Genomic DNA, 17167 nt, shown 5'->3' with positions numbered 1-17167 from the left:
GTTTTTTCTTCCAAACACCTTGAAATTGCATTTAAATGTTTGTTACTTTCCAAATTTAAGCTGTTTTGTACAAGTCTGACAATCTTAATTTGATATGTGCTTTTATTTTGAAATTCTATCAATTCAGCCCCCTGTTGAAGAAAAGGAGGTGCTCTTACTTATCTGGAACTGTGCATCCTCCTCCAGGGAGAGAGAGTCTGAAGTTAAGTTGGGGTCAAAAGTTTTGTTTTTTGTATTCGTGAGGATTGAACGCCTACATTTCTGTGTACAGTCTCTCCTCATGTTTACCTACAGTTTATCTAGGAAAACAGACTGACTTCTCATGTAAGGAAAATCCTTGTCCTAAAATAGCCTCTGATATTTACTTGTCATGCCATCAAAGCACATGAATGTCTCAAGTCCAAACCAAACACAGCAGAGCTGGAGACTGATGTGACTTTTAACAGCAACCATAAATGTGTCCTTAACTGTTCTGCTGCTCCACAGCAGGAGATTGTTCATATATCAGGTGTGTATTTGTACAGGTGTAGTGGATAAATAACAGACTGCATGACTGCAGTGAAGAGCAGTTGTCTCTGAACCCACCAGTGAACTGAACAAGTCCCTGCTTTGTTCTCATATTATCCTCCATTCTTCATCATCACACCCTCTTTGCCCGTTTGGCAGCAGCAGCACGTCTCTGGTTGATAGCCTTGGTGGTGACACGGAGCTTGCGTAGACGTAGCTGACGCAGCCTGAGCTGCAGGTCCTTGGGGAGTTTCCCCCCCTTCGCCAAAATGTCTTTCAGCCTCTGTTTGGGCATCTTGGTGAGGCGGAAGTCGCAGATTGTGGGGTAATGGTCGTACATGACTTGGCAGGTGCGGGAGGAAGGGAAGTATCCCTCTGCGCTGGCCTGTTACTCTGTACTCACCAGGATTCAGCAGCCGCCAGTAGTCGCCATCAGCAACTGCAAAATAAGACGGTGGGAGATGGAAATCTTGAGCTGTAACGTGGAGTAACACTCAGGAGATCTGATGTGAGATGTAAAACTATACCTGATCTAATATGATGATCAATGTCGTCAACTTTTATTATGGCATCTGCTATACCAGCCTCTGTGTCTTTGTCCCGAACTACACCTTTAATTCCTCGGTGAACCTGAAGACAAAAGGTCAAAGGAAGGAAAATGAGACACCCCGCTTTATTGGAGCTGCAGATATAAAACAGCAATGCATATGCAAATAAATAGTGTAACTTCCTGTTTTGCTCATACAAGAGATTAATCTTCAGTTCTTTTCCTTAAAGAAAGAAATCTGGTTCAAATGAGCCTGACCTGCTCCATGTAGACCAGCAGAGACTCTCTGTTGTTCTCCCACTCAATGGGAAGCTCGCTGGCATGAGGAAATTTATCACAAGACAACTCCACCGTCACCTCGAAACAGTTAGTGTGGAGGTAGCTGAAGTCATTCATACCTGCCAGAGAGTGAGTGTAACAACAAATATTTAACTCAGTCATTTGTACTCAGCGTTTGCTTCAGTTAAATGTCACTAACCTTTCTGACGTCATCGAGGTCAAAGGTGATGATATAAAAACACTGTAACACTACATTAAACTAACTTTAGGAAACACACACTTTCTTACTTCCTGGTACGTTGTGCCAATCGGCTCCATTGATGATGTTGTTATGTCTGAGGAAGTCTTTGTTGTGGCAGGGCCGCCGGTCTGGGTTGGACATCACCTGGTTACATGAGATAAAATAACTTGATAAGTGCAGTAGTGGGCAGATCAGACTCCTTCCTGTAGTGTTTTAAAACGAGAGCATTATGTGCCAGTAGGAGGAAGAGTAACCTGATTGGTGCTGGCGTACGCTGTGGCCAACCAACGGAAGAAGCTTTCATCAGCAGTGGGCGTGTGCTCACGAGGTGCCCAGTCCCGCGTCATGTCGAATGGGTAGGTGACCACCAGCTCTCCGCCATGGAGGTTGGCGCTAAGGACAAATGGGATGTTCTGCATCCAGTTGATGACAGCTCGGGTCTCTGACGCCACCTAACGTTGGAGGTGGGAAGTAAAGTCAGAGAGGACAGACTCAGCTTTCACTGATGCTGAAATCTTAGATGTGTGTAGATTTTAGTGTGATTATAGCATGTTCAAAATGATCCTCATTAGGTAAGATTTGTTTGTAGAAAATTAATCCAATCCCTGAGGAAATGGATGCAGTTTCCCAGGGATGCTGTCTGCCATGCTGTCTTTTTTGATATGGCCATCTGGGGGCGCCAAAGTCATAATTTTCATAAGCTACATATAGTTGCTTTAATGTAACATGTAGCAGCATTAAGCCGTGAGGCTATGGTGTAACCATCCAAAGAATAGGACTTATTTTCTAACATTACTGTGCTTTTAGTGTGAAGTGTGTTTCAGGCTCACAAAGGCGTCCTCAGAGGTGTACTGCTCGGGGATGGGGAAGTAGTGGTTGATAAGTTTGGACCGGTCCGTCTCCAGCTCGATGGCATTCCACATCACTGAGTTGAGGTCAGCGAAATTATGGTTCATGTCTATTCCTTCGTAGCTGTAACGTCCCAGAGCCCAACCTGCCAGCTCAGAGCCCTGTGGAGATAAAGAAGGATGGAGTGTTTCAGTTATTTCAATTTAGCGTTTGATCATTTCATTCATCTGCAAAACACAATCTCTGACTAAAGGCAGCATCGGGCACCTTTTTATAGGCCATCTCGTAGCCATCAGGGTTCATGGAGGGCAGGAGGTGGATGCGAGTCTCTTTGATCAGGCGGACGATGCGCTGGTCGCCACGCTTGTATTCTTGGCACATGTATTGCATTAGATTGAGCAGAAGCTCCCGGCCCAGCACCTCGTTCCCATGCATCCCTGCGACGTATCGGAACTCTGGTTCTCCTGCAGGGGGCGCCAACACAAAGACAGGTTCTAAGACCTGGATCTATTTCCTGTTCTGTGCACATACATTACACTAGCAAGTAGCTCTGAAATCTCACACATCCTCCTGAAGACTGTTTATGAGGAGGAGGTCCAGCTCACCTCTCTGCTAATGCAACACTGGGTTTTTTACACTGTGGACCTGAGAGTTGGCTGATTGGGGTTTGCACATATCAGCCTGCCTGAACACAATGATGCATTTTGAATTCATGAGGTCTGAACAGTCAGTAAATTCATATTTACTGCCTATTTTTGAGCAATTCAAATAAATGAAGTGAAAACTAAATGTCTATTTACTCCTAATCCTAATACACGTGTGTTTTGCTTCAATAACTTGAGCTGGAAAGACTTCTGAAGATCCTGAATCTGCCTTCTGATCATTTATCAGCATTTATGAAGTGAACAATGTGCTGTGGTTTTGGTCAGTGGTCGTTTTTTCAGACTTCGCCTGCTGGTTTCACTGCAGCATTAAAACTTTGAGACACACATTGTGCAACAAGCTGCAAAGTTTTGCTGAAAGACATTCATGCAGTTACATAATCTGTGGAAGCAGAGGAAGATATCTGACTACTTTAATCCAGTTTGCATGTTCCTGCTGTAACCACTGAGATGGAGGATAATGTGAGAAAACAGAGCTCAGTCAGTGGAACATAAGATCGCACCAAACCGACATCTGGTCTTTGGAAAAAGGACTGTGGTGGACAAAAAAAAAAATCAGGTCAATGACTGAAGAGAGTGGAGGGAAAAAGTGATTTGTCCCTTCCTTTGTAAAGGCTGCCAGTCCTCTGTCAGTCCTGACATTAAAATATACTAGACAGGAAATCCTAACGTGTATCTATCTTTGCATAACTTCAGTAACTGAATACAGATTTGAAGGAGTGAATGGATGAGCATGCTCTCCCTCTGCTCCCCCATGCTGCCTTCACTGCCATGTGTTTTGGCGGGAAAACCTCTCCACTCTGCTGCCATGTGGGCAGAGCTGAGGAGGCCAAAAAAAACATTTGTACACCTCAGAGCAAACGAAGAGGAACTCCAATCTGGGCAGGTTTGTGTTTCACACAGTGCTGGACTGTCGAGTTCAGCTGTGGGAGACAGTGGCAGCCACTGTAGAGGTCTCCTCTGACCCCCTGACCCTCTGATCGCTCTGTGGATGCAAAGCAGGATCTGCCCCTCGTCAGGTGAAATGATTCCTCACTGGAGGAGAAGCAGCGTGGCAGCAGCTCCATGAAAATCTGATTTGCATTATTTTTTTAAATCAAGATTCATGAGGAAAGTGAGTGAAAAATAATGAAGCTGACTTCACAGTAAAGGCCAGAACAACTGGAACAACAACTGTTAACTTCTGGTTAATGAAAATAGTGAAATCTTTGAGATAACCCATGTTGAGACTGAGAAGAATTTTTGTTGTTATATTTTGACAGCGTGTCTCACCCAGCTCATGTTTTCCTGGGTTGTCCGAGATCTCCATGACGTAGAGCTTCAGACCCATGTAGCTCTTTCCGATGCTGTAGATGCGGGTGATGTCAGGACACTCCTCGTTCACCGACTTCATCAGCTGGGGAGAAAAGTCCATTTTATAAGTGATGTTTAATTAATTGTGAGCTCAAATCACAGTTGGGACCAACTGCACAACTTTGAACTTTAAGTTCAATGTCGTGATTCTGTGAAGAACCCACTGATGTTCTGCTCATTGTATTATTGTAATTCACTGAAGGGAGAGTTCACTATCAATTTTATAACATAGGAGGAAAACAAATATGTGAACTATAGTCTGTGTTTATTGGGTGCGACACTGATCTGTCTCAGTTGTGTTAAAATGCCGAACGCGTCTCCACATGTGGAATGTGGATTGGTGGACCATCAGATCCAGGACGGTGTCTTCAAACAGACCGCAGGTAGTGGCAGCACAGTGAGGACACCGCCATGATGGAGTGAAAACTCCCATAATATTTGCTTTGTGGTCAAACTAAGACACACACACACACACACACACACTGTGGACAGCTTCACTGTAAAAACTAAAATCTGAGAAAACTTAGAAAAAAATGTTTCCTGACAACAGAACTTCTTTATGAGACAAAATATGAAATGAATAAAAACAGAAATTTGAAACTTATTGTTGTTTTTTAAACACCATTGTTAAGATGCTCTACCTTTCTCATCTCCTTGTAGTTGTGGTGTCTGAAGTCCAGTTTGTCTCTGGACTCTGTCGGCTCGGTCTGCCATGCGTAGATATTATTTGGATCTATGAAGTAGGAGAGACGTGTGTTAGAGCAGCGGAACAGTGTTAATAACTTGTTTCCAGCGGTCAGCAGCCTGCACCTGGGAGCGCGCAGCCCAGCACCTCGGCTCTCAGGCAGATGTCCCCCTCTGTACCGTTCTGGTACCAGGTCTGAGGGTTGATCCGGATGTAACGTGCCACAGTGGATGTGTTGAACAGGGCGAGGACGGGTGTCTCCGTGTACTGGTTCCCTTCAAATATCTTTAGGACAGGGAGAAATATTAGAAAATCTAACCAGCCTTCAGTCATTGCAGATCATTCGTTTTCACTCACACTCGTGCTTTTCAGCTTTTACTCTTTTGTTTTGAGATTTTTTAAACATCGTCTCTGCTCTCTGACAAAGTACAGAAGCTGTTAACTGACTGAGGAATATTTTCTTATACTTGTTTGCCTCCATAAAACTCTTGCCTGCCAGGCCCATGGAAAAATTGAAGAAAAAAAAAAGGAAACACTCATGATGGACACTTCATGGTCAGCTGTGGCTGTGGCACACAGGCCAGAGAGACCAGTGAAATAAACAAAGCTGACCAAAGCTGTACAATTTCCAAAACACACACACACACACACACACACACACACACACACACACACGCACAGGCCTGTCTCTGAGGAGATAATGAAACATTTATAAAATCATCGTGTAACAAATTACAGTAGCTCTTCATCAGTTCCCCAACATGGCGGCACATCCCTCATTAACCAGACTTTCCTTTACAGGCCTTTGTTGGAATGGAGGGAACAGCTTGTGGGTGAATTACACTGTGATGACTTTCCCTCTTATTTTCTTCCATAAACTGACGCTGAGCATCTGCTGCACGAGTTGAACCGAGAAGCATTCGCTTCAAATGTTAGACAGTGTTTATGGGAGAAAAGAATTCAGTCTGAAAGATGGAGAACAATACGTCCACTCACGGCCTCCTGGGTCCCGTTCATACACGGCGTCCAGACCAGCGAGTCGTTACTGAACTGCACCTTGTAGGTGTGGACCAGGTCCCAGCTGTGTGTGAACAAGACACGTGCATATTATATTACATGTCATATACAGAGGAACCTTTGTAGTCCAAGACAAGATGGACATCACTGCTTTTTTCATTTTGCTTTACAAAACTACATCTCCCATTGTCCTCCCTGATGCTGTATGACCTTTGACCTTCAGCAGGCTACACACCTCCAGATGGAGCTGCGGCCCTGCAGGATGACGCCGGTGAAGCGGGTCAGGCGCCGAGCGTCGACCTCCAGCCACTGATTCTTGTCTCTGTACTGAGCGCACCAGGCTCCATCATAGATGTCTCCATCCTCTATCCCAGACTGAAACACACACAGGAAACACAGAGGGTCCAGACCGGATCAGGTGTCACTCTCCCGTCCGCGGGTCGCACGTTGTTTAAAACGCAAACGCGTCTTTTGTGGGCGTGTTGGTTGTAAAAAGAGCTGTGGCTGTGCTTGTTAGATTCAGGCCCTGCGTCATGTTCGTCTGTGGGACACAAAGGAGGACTCAGTGTTTGGCTTCAGAGGCCTGATGCGGAGCTACACAGCGGCAGCACGCGCGAGGAGACACCAGCTGATAGAAACTGGCGGCTCAGCTCAGGTGTAAGATCACCTGGCTTTTAAAGGGAATGGGAGCTGGCTCTGATTGGTTAATGACATGCCACACCTAAACGCGCCCTATTAAAAGACTATAAATACCTCCCTGCAGCGCCTCGCGCACGGCGCACCTGCTCCTTCTTTCGCCGCCGGAACAAACGAACGGTTCAACCAGAGCCCTCAGTGACAGTACAGCTCAGGACACAACATGTGCTGCAGTGGGTGGAGCCTCTGGTTTGGTGTTAAGGTGTGTGCTCACCTGGATGTTGAGGCGGCCGCGGTGGGGACCCAGGCCTCTGCGCTTGAAGGAGGACGCTCTGAGCTGACCGTCTTTGACTCTCAGTGACTCCAGACCCAGCGGAGGACATTCTGAGTCAACACAGATTTAGTCACTGATACAGTATGATTATACAGTGACAGCAGAGCAGCAAAGTAAGTGGGAGCCACAGTCTCAGAGCTGCAGTGACAGTGGTGGGTCATGGACGTTAAGCTCTGTCCATTCAGTCCCCTGCAGCACAAACAATGACTCCACGTTAACTGTTAGAAGTCAAATCAAGTGTAAACTTTTACCAGGAGAAAGAAAACTCACTGAACCAGCTCCAGTCCCACACACTTAGCTGCTCTGTTTACTGTAGTAAGTGTATACACACGTGCAAAGTACACATACTGTACAAACACAAACATTTACACTTATATGTACATATACAACACTTAGCATATGTACACACACTTTGTGTGTGAAGATCAATTCCCCAAAAACAGAGTTCAACAGGAACCAGAAAGAAAATGAGGTATTTTAATGTTATATAATGCAGATGAATTATATAACACTGAAGGGGACTGCTCACGTTATTAATGTGACAAATCAGAGGAGACAGACTGAAGAAAAACTGAGTTTAGAAACATCATAAATGCAGACGCCTCAAAGACTGAAAGTGATGTGATCACAAACATCAGATGAGGAATTACTTTGTGCTTTTACTTTTAGAGTTTTGTCGTTCGTATCGACGAGTAAAGGCTCTCAACACGTTGTATTTAAACGTAGATTAAAAGTGAAGTGAGGAGGAGGGCAGGGAATGGAGAGAGCGCAGCGTTTCTTTAAACCTGTCCGGCGTCCTCTGCTGCTGTGTTGAAGTCTCAGACAGACTCTCATTGTCTGGGGGGTTCAGCTCGGTTCAGACTGCCTCTTCCTGCCAGGGAGCTTTACTGGCTGCTAAAACTGCTCAGGCCACCGTATAGAAGCAGCATAAATGAATGCTAAACGTAGGTGGCATTTCCTTTAAAGACCCTTTCCCCCTTTTGCCTTGTAGTCCAGCTGGATCTCTCTCTGAACTTTAAAGAGTAATGTCTCTTTGTTGCTGTTGACCACTGGAGTCCTGCCAAGCCACAAATGTCTACTGAGGCTGAGCCAGAGAGACTTGGCAAACTGACAACGATGCCCAGAAAACACAAACTTTTATTGTGCGTTAAAGCAGCCAACAACCCCAGCTGATCATCTGGGTAAATAAAGTCCACCGGGTGAAAAAATAAATCAAGGCTGTTTGTTGGTTTGGGGGCAAAACCTCTGAGCACTTGGTGGTCCTGAAACACAAACAGGGAGGTTGTTTTGTAAGAAGAGGAGCATTATTTGCTCTCACCGGTCTTTGTCTTAATCTGAGGACGTTACCGTTTCCTATGAAAGTAAAAGAAACATAATATAATATATATCTAAACCTGTGTTTTCTACTTTTACCCAGAAACTCTTCTCCATTTCTTCTATGTTTCAGCACATGGCCTTCAAAAACTTGATTAGAATTTACAATAAGACTACAAAGGCTACACTGACAGAAGAACAGAACATAAAGTGCTTTATAAACCATTATCACTCTTCCTCTCGTGTTCCTCTCAGGATTTCAAACTCAAATTTACCATCTTTCCTTCACCAAAGAAAAAGAAACCGGTGACATCTCACACAAACAGATTCCCTCCACAAAGCTCGGTAGGAACAGATAATATCATTAGTTTGCACTTTCACACTTGTACCTACTTTTCCACCACGGCAACTTTCCTGGTGTCTCACTCACAGCTAATCGTACTCCTGCCTGGCTGACAGGCCTGAGTGGGTTTTAATGAGGATCAGCTCTGATTTGACATGACGTGACAAGTTGCTTACTAAGCGTTTATTTCCAGCCGACATGCACAAGCTAATCTCTGCTCCCCCCCCTACATACACATTATATATACACACACACTCCCACAGTGGGCTCAGTGGGAGTGTGTGTGGGCTCAGACATTCAAACCAAAGTGACTGTACAGCCTCAGTGTGTGTATGAAGATGGATCTCAACAATGTTAACAATTAATCCCAAGATCAGGACTTGATTCTAGGGTTAAGGTTAGAATGAATGTGACTACAGGTAGAGAGGAAAGAGAGAGGGAATTAGTTTCTTTAACACGTATAAGTTCAGATATACAGTATGTGCTGACTCAGCGTGGGACCCACATGAATCACATCTGGGTCTGGGTCATGGTGTTAAATTAGCAAATAGTTTTAGGATTTGCTCGACGCTTTCCTGCGTGGGTTTACCTCAACTGATAATTCTGTGTCAGTAAGTCAAACTAAATAACCTGAGACCACTTGAATTGTCCTGTTGCAGTAAACCCCACTGAAAACTGTTTGCTGCTGATATCTGACCCCTGTCTGACTGACATACTGTATACTTTAGGGCTAATCCCAGTACATACGTGGGACAGTTTCCGTGCTGGCCGCTGACCGGCTCACACTTTTTTTGACCTGAGGTTTGGTTTTCTTAACAACCTTTGGCTTCTTGGTGACGGCTTTGGGTTTCTTCGGGACCGTTTTGGGCTTCTTCGTTACGTTAACGCTCCTGGTGGATCTCCTTGCTATAAAAAGGCAAACCATTTTATGCACGAGGAAACATACATGTAGAACTTCAGGTAAGTATCTGGATAAAACTTTAACATTGGTTGGAAAGTCCATCTGAAACCATGAGGGCTGCAGCAAGCAGCACAAACCAACTTTAAACCCTGAGAAGAAAGTGCTGTGCTGGAGTTTGGAGCTGTATATGTTTGCATCTATTTACATTTAGGCCATTTAGCTGCAGCCACAGCTACAGTGAACGTACAGTTGAATTCTTGTTTGGTTTTGAGGAGCCTGAGGGGTCTTGTTCTTCGTTTTTTGGGTCTGAGGCATCAAAGCGAGCATCTGGTTTTCATCAGTAGAAAGCACATGGCTGAAATCTCTCAGTGCACACAGGGTAGAATGTGGAACATCCTCCCCCAACCCTCGGACACTGACTCTCTGACCGCAGATATGCAAAGACCAACAGAGCTCCTTTTACACTCTGAGAATCTGCGAGCCTCTGGGGAACCCTGAGGGATACTTTGTCTGGAAGTTGTTACTGAAACCCAGCGACTTCATCAGCGACTAATTAATCAACAGGACAGAGACCATGGTGACATTTTAAAGAGCTTACTTATTCCCAGAACCAGACAAACCTTCAGTTTTACATCAGCATATTAAAAACATATTTTCTCCTCAGTTTAAAGTTTTGTTTACTTTGTTCTCGGAGGTTTGTTGACACTTTACATTCAAAATGGTGCTGTTTTTTCCACTACAGCTGTTTTTGAAAAGCAAAGACACATGAAACCAATGAACAATGAGTTAATAGTAATCTTATAACACACATTAAAAACTGCATCCTTAAAGGAGTATTGAATGTTTTAGGACAAATCAGAGACTTAAAAATCAATATAGAACAGAAATGATAATAAATGATTAAAATAATTGATTGATATCCACTCACCTAACTCCAGAGGACCTTCCTCTTCTTCTTCAGCTTCTTTTCTGGGAGCTGCTCTCTCTGCTGTTTTACCTGTTTCAGTGGTGGTTGTTGGAGGTTTAGTTGTTGACTTGCTGGTTGTGAATCCTGTGGTGGGAACATCAGTGGTGTTTGTAGTTTTTCCTGCAAAAGAGAGGCTCACAGTTGGAGTAAGAGCTGCATCAGGGTCCACGGTGGACCTGACTGCAGCTGTGTCATCAGCAGGTCTGGCTGAAATGAGGACAAATGATCCATAATGCAGAAACAAAAGCAGAATGAAGTGCAGAGCTCCTGCCATAGTAAGTCTTCTCTGCAGAAACACCACCAACACTAAACACTCATTCAACCTCCCTGACCTGCACTGTCAAGGTGCCTACAATGCAAGAACTACTTCCTGTCACAGATTTAGAAAATAAAACTTTTCGGTGATAGAAAGTACGAAGGAAAATAAGTGTGACTCAAAAAAACGAATCAGCAGCTGAAAACAGATGAATCACTGCAGTCATTTTTAATGTAAAACTCCTCTAGCTCCAGCTTCTCACATGTGAAGATATGTCACTTCTCCTTGTTATATATGAGATTTTAGACAAATGGTTTGATAAAATCAGGAACATGCAAATGTTGTCGTCTGTTGTGGAAAACACAGCAGGCAGACAGAACAATAATTAGTGGGTTTATCAGTGACAAAGATAATGTTTTTACAGCCCCAGTAAAAAGAACAAGTCTTTCACAATGTTTGTACAAAATCTAAAACATAGTAGGAAAGTGACAAATGCATGCTTTTATTTTGAAGGTGTAATGAAAAACCTGGAATTCCTCTCGTTGGATGACTTGACTCTCCACTCTGCAGAGCTTCTGTACTAACAGCTGCCCAACCAGAGTTTATCCAGGGATCAAACCCAGTCAACCGTCCTCTTCATCGAGGAGCAGAGTTTACAAACCTCTGTTACACAGTAGCAGCATGCATGGCTGGAAAGTCTGGACAGACACTCAGGTCTTTCTAAAACTCCTACAGAGATGTTTAATGATGGTTGTACAGTGACATCTGGTGTCCTTGTTTCTTGTTTCGTGGACAGTCAGATTAACTTCAGTTTCATCTGTTATGTTTCTCCAACAACACAACGTTCAGATGCTCATTTACTGTTCTGGTTAAATAGCTTTAATAGCACAGACAAGAGGTATTACAAGGGACATCCAGGAGGTTACAGAACCTTTGATTTGTGTCAATTACTGCGAATTCATGCACTGAAGATTTGAGAGGTTTCCAAAATTAGCCAGGGACAGTCAGCTTCAGGGATAAGAAAATAAAAAGAGCAAATATAAAGCCTCCAAATGTATTCAACATGGAGACAAATATCTGACAACAGAATGACTCCTAAAACTGTAGTTACAGGTCACACTGAGATCTCTGCTGACAAATAAGAACTGAGTATTTCCAGGAAACATACTTTTTGCTGCTGCATTTCTTGCCGTGGCTTAAAGACACACCAACTCACAACTACACACTATTTAACCAGGTCTTCTTGGAAAAAAATGGTATTAAAAAATATATTTACAAAAAAATTTCCAAAACAAAAGTTAAGTCTGGTATCTACACTCCTCAGCCCAAACATCTGACGGCTCTGCTCCTCCCTCTGACGTAAGAGGGCTCTGAAAAGTGTCTGTGAAGCTCCGGTGTTGAACAGCAGAACCTTATCTATCTGACCAAAAACTGAACATATGTAAAGAATAACTGCGATGGGCTTTTCTTCTCTAGCTGCACAGGTATGGAAGCACCTTTCCTGAGTATGGTTAAAGAGTATTTGCAACAGTCAAGTGTGTTTGACTCATATTTTCAAGAATTTCTTTCCAAAATCAGAACACAACACCCACTCTGACAAACTCATTAATGGTGTTGGAAGTTAAGCGTATAAGAAGCAACATTTCAGTGTGGTGAAAAAGGTCACCAATAAACTTGGACCTGACTTTTGCACAGTATTTTAAGAAGTGGACATTCATTTAAAAACTAACCTTTACCCTCAGAGGTGGAGCTAAATAAGGCTCTGCTGTGACACCAGCATAAAGTCTCAACATTCAGCTGCATGTTCTCAGTAATACTACAAGCATCTATACTCTCTCCATTTTTATTCATTACACACACAACCAGGTTCAAAAGGAAACATGCAGCTAAATGTGTAAAACTGAGATCATCAACATGTGCATCCAAACCTGCGAGTCCACGTGGACCTGGGAGCGATTCACCAGGGCTGCACAATGACAAAAAACAAAAAGAACAGGGCAGAGCAGTGTCCAGAGTGAGGAGAGCAGCTGCTGAGTGAGAACGTCCAGTCTCAGTTTTGGGGTCAACACCTCAAGGCTTCCAGAGCTTCAGCAGGCCGTCCTCACTGTAGGTGGCGATGAGGTTCTGGTGGGGGTGGTGGGCGATGCCGATCACATCCTTTTCATGTACCTAGATGAGGGAGGAGTGACAGGTGAGTAAGATCCTGGTTTAAAATGAAACATGTTCATTATACAGCTATTTAAAGTCTGACCTGCTCTCTGAGGTAGTTCGTTACCAGCTACAGTGACAAATTAAAGTACAGTAAAAACACACATCACATTCTGAAAGTCAGGATTAAAAAACTCAGCGCAACTGTTCATATAAACAAGATTTAACAAGCACACCTGTTGGGATTCTGGTAAAAACTCAGTACGTTATTAATTAATATTTTATTAACACAAACTAAAACGGATGGTACAAATACATACACTTTAATGCTGGTGGTAACTAAACGCAGTAAAATACGGGAAAGACATGCTCAGCTTTTTGTTTCTAATATTATCTGCAGCTTGTCATTTCTCTCTTTGTTCATGATGAAGTGGTTCTGACACAGGAGCTCCACCTCCCACCTTCAACACTGAGATCAGCACTTCACAGTCAGAACGTTTTACAGCAGGAGCAGACGAGTGAAGGAGCTGTGATATTTTTGGACACTTTGATCTTTGCTCCTGAGCACTGTAACGTACCGTCAGCGTTCTCTCCAGTTTGCCGGTGACTGTGCTGAAGCAGTAGAGCACAAAGTCTTCGCCCACGCAGTAGATCCACTCGCCGCGGGGCGACAGAGTGCAGCAGACAAAGTCACCACCTTCCCTCTTACCGGAGCTGAAACTCCTCACGATCTGCACGGGGAGAGACACAGGTGCATTTAAACACACACACAGCATAAACGTTAGAAGGCAGGCGATTTATTAAAACAATTTCAAAAGTCTTACTATTTGAACTAAATCCAGATGGCATGAAGAGAAGGTGCAGAGCAGCTCATGAGCTGGGTTTAGCAGCATTAAGTACTTCATGATTGAAACTGACCTGTCCCTGCATGTTCATGATGACCACAGTGTTGGAGCGGTTACACACTACAAAGTGCTCCGGGTTCTTGGGCAGCAGGATGACGTTGTTGACGGTGATGTCGGTGCCTGCTGACGTGCCCAGAGGTTTGAAGGTGTTTGAGCACTCGGTGGTCTTCATGTTCCACACCTGAGGCAGGTTGCAGAAAGGACACGGGTCATTATAAAACAGACCTGTGATGCTGTTAGACCGTTAGACTGAGCTGCTGCTCTTACCTTCACTGTACCGTCGGAGGAGGCGCTGATGATGTGGTGGCCGTCTGGAGTGAAAGTTGCCTCGTTGACGAATGAGGAGTGACCGCGGAACTCCTTAAGAGTTTTACCAGACTTCAGTCCGTGGATTCTTTACGCAAAACACACAAGGATAACATTCACAAACATTGCCTAAAAAAGCTGCTCAGTTAAGAGCACAAGGACTTAATAATTACCTCTACAGACTTCCATAAAGTGTGAAAGAAACTAGACAACTGAAGGCGTCCGATATGAGCTCACCTGATTGTCTGGTCAAAGGAGGCGCTGAGGAGCTGGCTGCTGTCTTTACAGAAGCTGACACATGTTACTCCTTTACTGTGGGCACGTTCAAATCTCCTCAGACACTGACCGCTCTGAATCTTCCACACCTAAACACACATATATTGTAGAGGTGATTTAAGCTGCTTTCTCCTCGTTGGTATTGGCCTGCAGTAAGTTATGGGAATCCTTAGGAGGAGGAGGAATAAAATAAAGTTTGTCCTCTACCTTGATCTTTCCATCTTGAGCTCCGGTGGCCAACATCTCTGTGTCCCGACTGAAGCACATACACAACACTGCATCGTCCATCATCATGAAGTTATCCTGAGCCTGGTACTTCAGATCCTGCAGGTCACAGTGCATACAGTTATCTCAGTGAAGCAGAACTCTAAATGTGGTGTCATGTTCAACCAGGGAGTAGATTTCGACGTATTTTTCTCGTGCATCAGTTACCTTTCTGATTTTGCCGGTGGTGAAGTTCCAGACCTCAATGAAGCCGTCCACAGAGCCAGTGACCAGGTACTGACCATCAGGGGAGAATCTGGAACACTCTACATGAGATTTCTGACCAAACTGTGGAGGGGAGAAAAACATTCAACATCACAACATGATCACGGCACAAAACTGATCAGAACATGTGAAATTAAAACAACAGTCCGCTCAGTTAAATACACAGTTTAAAAGCAGTGAAGCAGCCCGTTAACATTTCTTTCTTCCATCCATCCTTTTCGGACAGTGTTGTACCTTGATGTGTCTGGTGAGCTGGGTGGGGAAGCGCTCCTCCTCCACATCTTTGACTGCAGCTTTACCCCTGAACAAGTCGATGGTCATACCAGGAGGCAGGAGTCCCTGATGCTGCTGCCACTTCAATGACTGACAGGGAGAGTGTAGAAGTGGACAAAATCATCATTAGAAGTTTTGTGTGGACAGGTAGCATATGCATGGAGAATATTAAACCTGCAGGTTTCTCGAGTACCTACCTGTCCCAGCAGAGCCATAAGACGAGACGGTGGCACCACACTGACCTCCCCAGCCAGGGCCTGTGCGATGGCTGCTCGGCGTTTCTCTTTACTGCTGCCGTCTGGGTACGCCTGGATGACAAGAAAAAAACCCATCCTATTAAAAAGTCCAAAGGGCACAGAACATGTCCATGATGATAAAACAGCTGCAGGGTTTTTGGTATTGATCCTACCATGCTCCTGCACGGATGAACAAAGATTGGATTTCGTTGCTTAGTTTGGACTCACCTCTCTGGGATCGAAGTAGGAGCGAGCCAGCAGGTTCTCCAGGTGGATGTATCTCTCTGGTTGGGTTTGTTTAAGCATGATCATGGGGTCGGTCTGTCTGAGAAGTGAACGAGCTGCTCCCAACTCTCTCAGCTCGATCAACTCCAACACAACCTGTTAAAGAAACAACAAAGACAGTTGTAACAACAGCAAAACAACTCTTTTTTCCTCAGATGATTAACTGAAACACCTGCACTTTATCCAAACCTCACCTGTTCATAAAGGTCTATCAGGGTCTTATCTGGTAGCTTGAGGGACTGGATGGCTTGCAGGACAGTATCCCAGTGACCGCTGTTTATGTCCGCCACAAAGCTCTCTATGCTGTCCACGGTGTTCAGAGACACAGTGGTCTCCTCCTGCAGGGTAGCTAGAGTCCGGTGCAGGCTGTTTTCTTTCAGGTACTGCATAATCAGACGAATCACGCTGTGGGAAACACAAATGATGTAAGTCAGTTGAACAAGCAAGAGAGTGGAGTTTAGATCAGTAATAACAGCAACATAAAAACTAAACTTTTTATTTTTTTTCAGTCGTTTCCCTCTTGTCACCTCCAAAGTGAAGAAGGTGGACATTGCTGTATGATGTTTGTGATTTACGAACAGTGTCTCTATTAACTGCGTACATTACAAAGTTTATGTTTCATTCGTAAGATGTTTGTTTGTTTGTTTGTTTGTCTGTTTGATTAGTTTACCTCCCCGGTCAGAGCAGTTACTGCAACCGGCAGTGCGACCTTAGCTAATGCTAACTTACTCTAACTCCACTGTCTCTAAACTCTGTTTACACCACAGTGTTGCACTGAAAACAAAAAAGACAAAGAGTGTAATACTTAAAATAACACACTGAAATTACTTCTACTTCCACACACAAGAGCAAACAGCATCCGTACGGGGATAACTGAAAGTTAGCTTAGCTTAGCTTAGGGCGCTAACGCCAGCAGAGGATGAGGCAGGCCTCATTTACAGAGAATATGCTCAAATGTGGAGTTATAAACGGGCAGTTTAATCTAAAATGTGCTCTGGTTTAAGAGTAATTAGCTGGACTACTTACTCTGCGGATTCCACCTCCAAAGACATGATTATTTAGCTTAAAATAGCACCCTCGTCTTTAACTGCAGCGAAATCCAGTAGCACGCAGGACAGACGCAAACACGGAAGTAGTGGGAGGAGTCAGGGATCTTCAAAATAAAAGTCTCAATTGCGTGGAGGTGGACCATTATTTTGTCGTGGTTCACACCACGCGATGGTATTAAGATTCAGGCCCAAGTTCAAACCTCTGAATCAACACAAACTATCACCATTAATTTGAGGGTGCTAATTAAATGGTCATTTAAATTTGAACTTCAGAATCTATTTTGTCTCCAATACCACAACAAATTAGAG

The 17167-nt window shown here is 44.1% G+C and overlaps 2 protein-coding genes across 2 annotated transcripts; both read right to left on the bottom strand.

Moving 5' to 3' along the window:
- Nucleotides 1-83: 83 nt before the first annotated feature.
- Nucleotides 84-10974, bottom strand: LOC108885308 (probable carboxypeptidase X1). Its single transcript, XM_051072564.1, is given in 15 exon segments — nt 84-892; nt 894-946; nt 1035-1137; nt 1313-1452; nt 1622-1718; nt 1829-2026; nt 2405-2584; nt 2691-2887; nt 4358-4481; nt 5080-5171; nt 5249-5408; nt 6120-6204; nt 6376-6515; nt 7051-7160; nt 10597-10974. Coding segments are annotated over 15 exon segments (2244 nt in total). The 5' UTR covers nt 10910-10974; the 3' UTR covers nt 84-640.
- A 780-nt stretch (nt 10975-11754) lies between these two features.
- Nucleotides 11755-16965, bottom strand: smu1a (SMU1 DNA replication regulator and spliceosomal factor a). The gene is made up of 12 exons (XM_018679609.2): nt 16836-16965; nt 16004-16214; nt 15753-15905; nt 15486-15596; nt 15250-15378; nt 14959-15078; nt 14734-14850; nt 14488-14615; nt 14212-14338; nt 13958-14125; nt 13618-13770; nt 11755-13060 (listed from the first exon to the last, which is right to left on the bottom strand). The coding sequence occupies exons 1-12, from the start codon at nt 16859-16861 to the stop codon at nt 12962-12964; spliced, it is 1542 nt and encodes a 513-aa protein (XP_018535125.1). The 5' UTR covers nt 16862-16965; the 3' UTR covers nt 11755-12961.
- Between the last annotated feature and the right edge of the window lie 202 nt (nt 16966-17167).

The sequence above is a fragment of the Lates calcarifer genome, linkage group LG8 (genome assembly GCF_001640805.2).
Source record: "Lates calcarifer isolate ASB-BC8 linkage group LG8, TLL_Latcal_v3, whole genome shotgun sequence".
Taxonomy (NCBI): Eukaryota; Metazoa; Chordata; class Actinopteri; family Centropomidae; genus Lates; species Lates calcarifer.
This window is presented reverse-complemented; position numbering and strand designations above follow the sequence as displayed.

Bases quoted from the DNA above. Each gene is read 5' to 3' on its own strand.
- smu1a (XM_018679609.2), bottom strand. From the start codon at position 16,861: ATGTCTTTGGAGGTGGAATCCGCAGA. The intron at 15,597-15,752 runs GTGAGTCCAAAC...CTTGTCATCCAG, and splicing joins CCTACTTCGATCCCAGAGAG to GCGTACCCAGACGGCAGCAG. The intron at 15,079-15,249 runs GTACAACACTGT...TCCCCTCCACAG, and splicing joins AGCTCACCAGACACATCAAG to TTTGGTCAGAAATCTCATGT.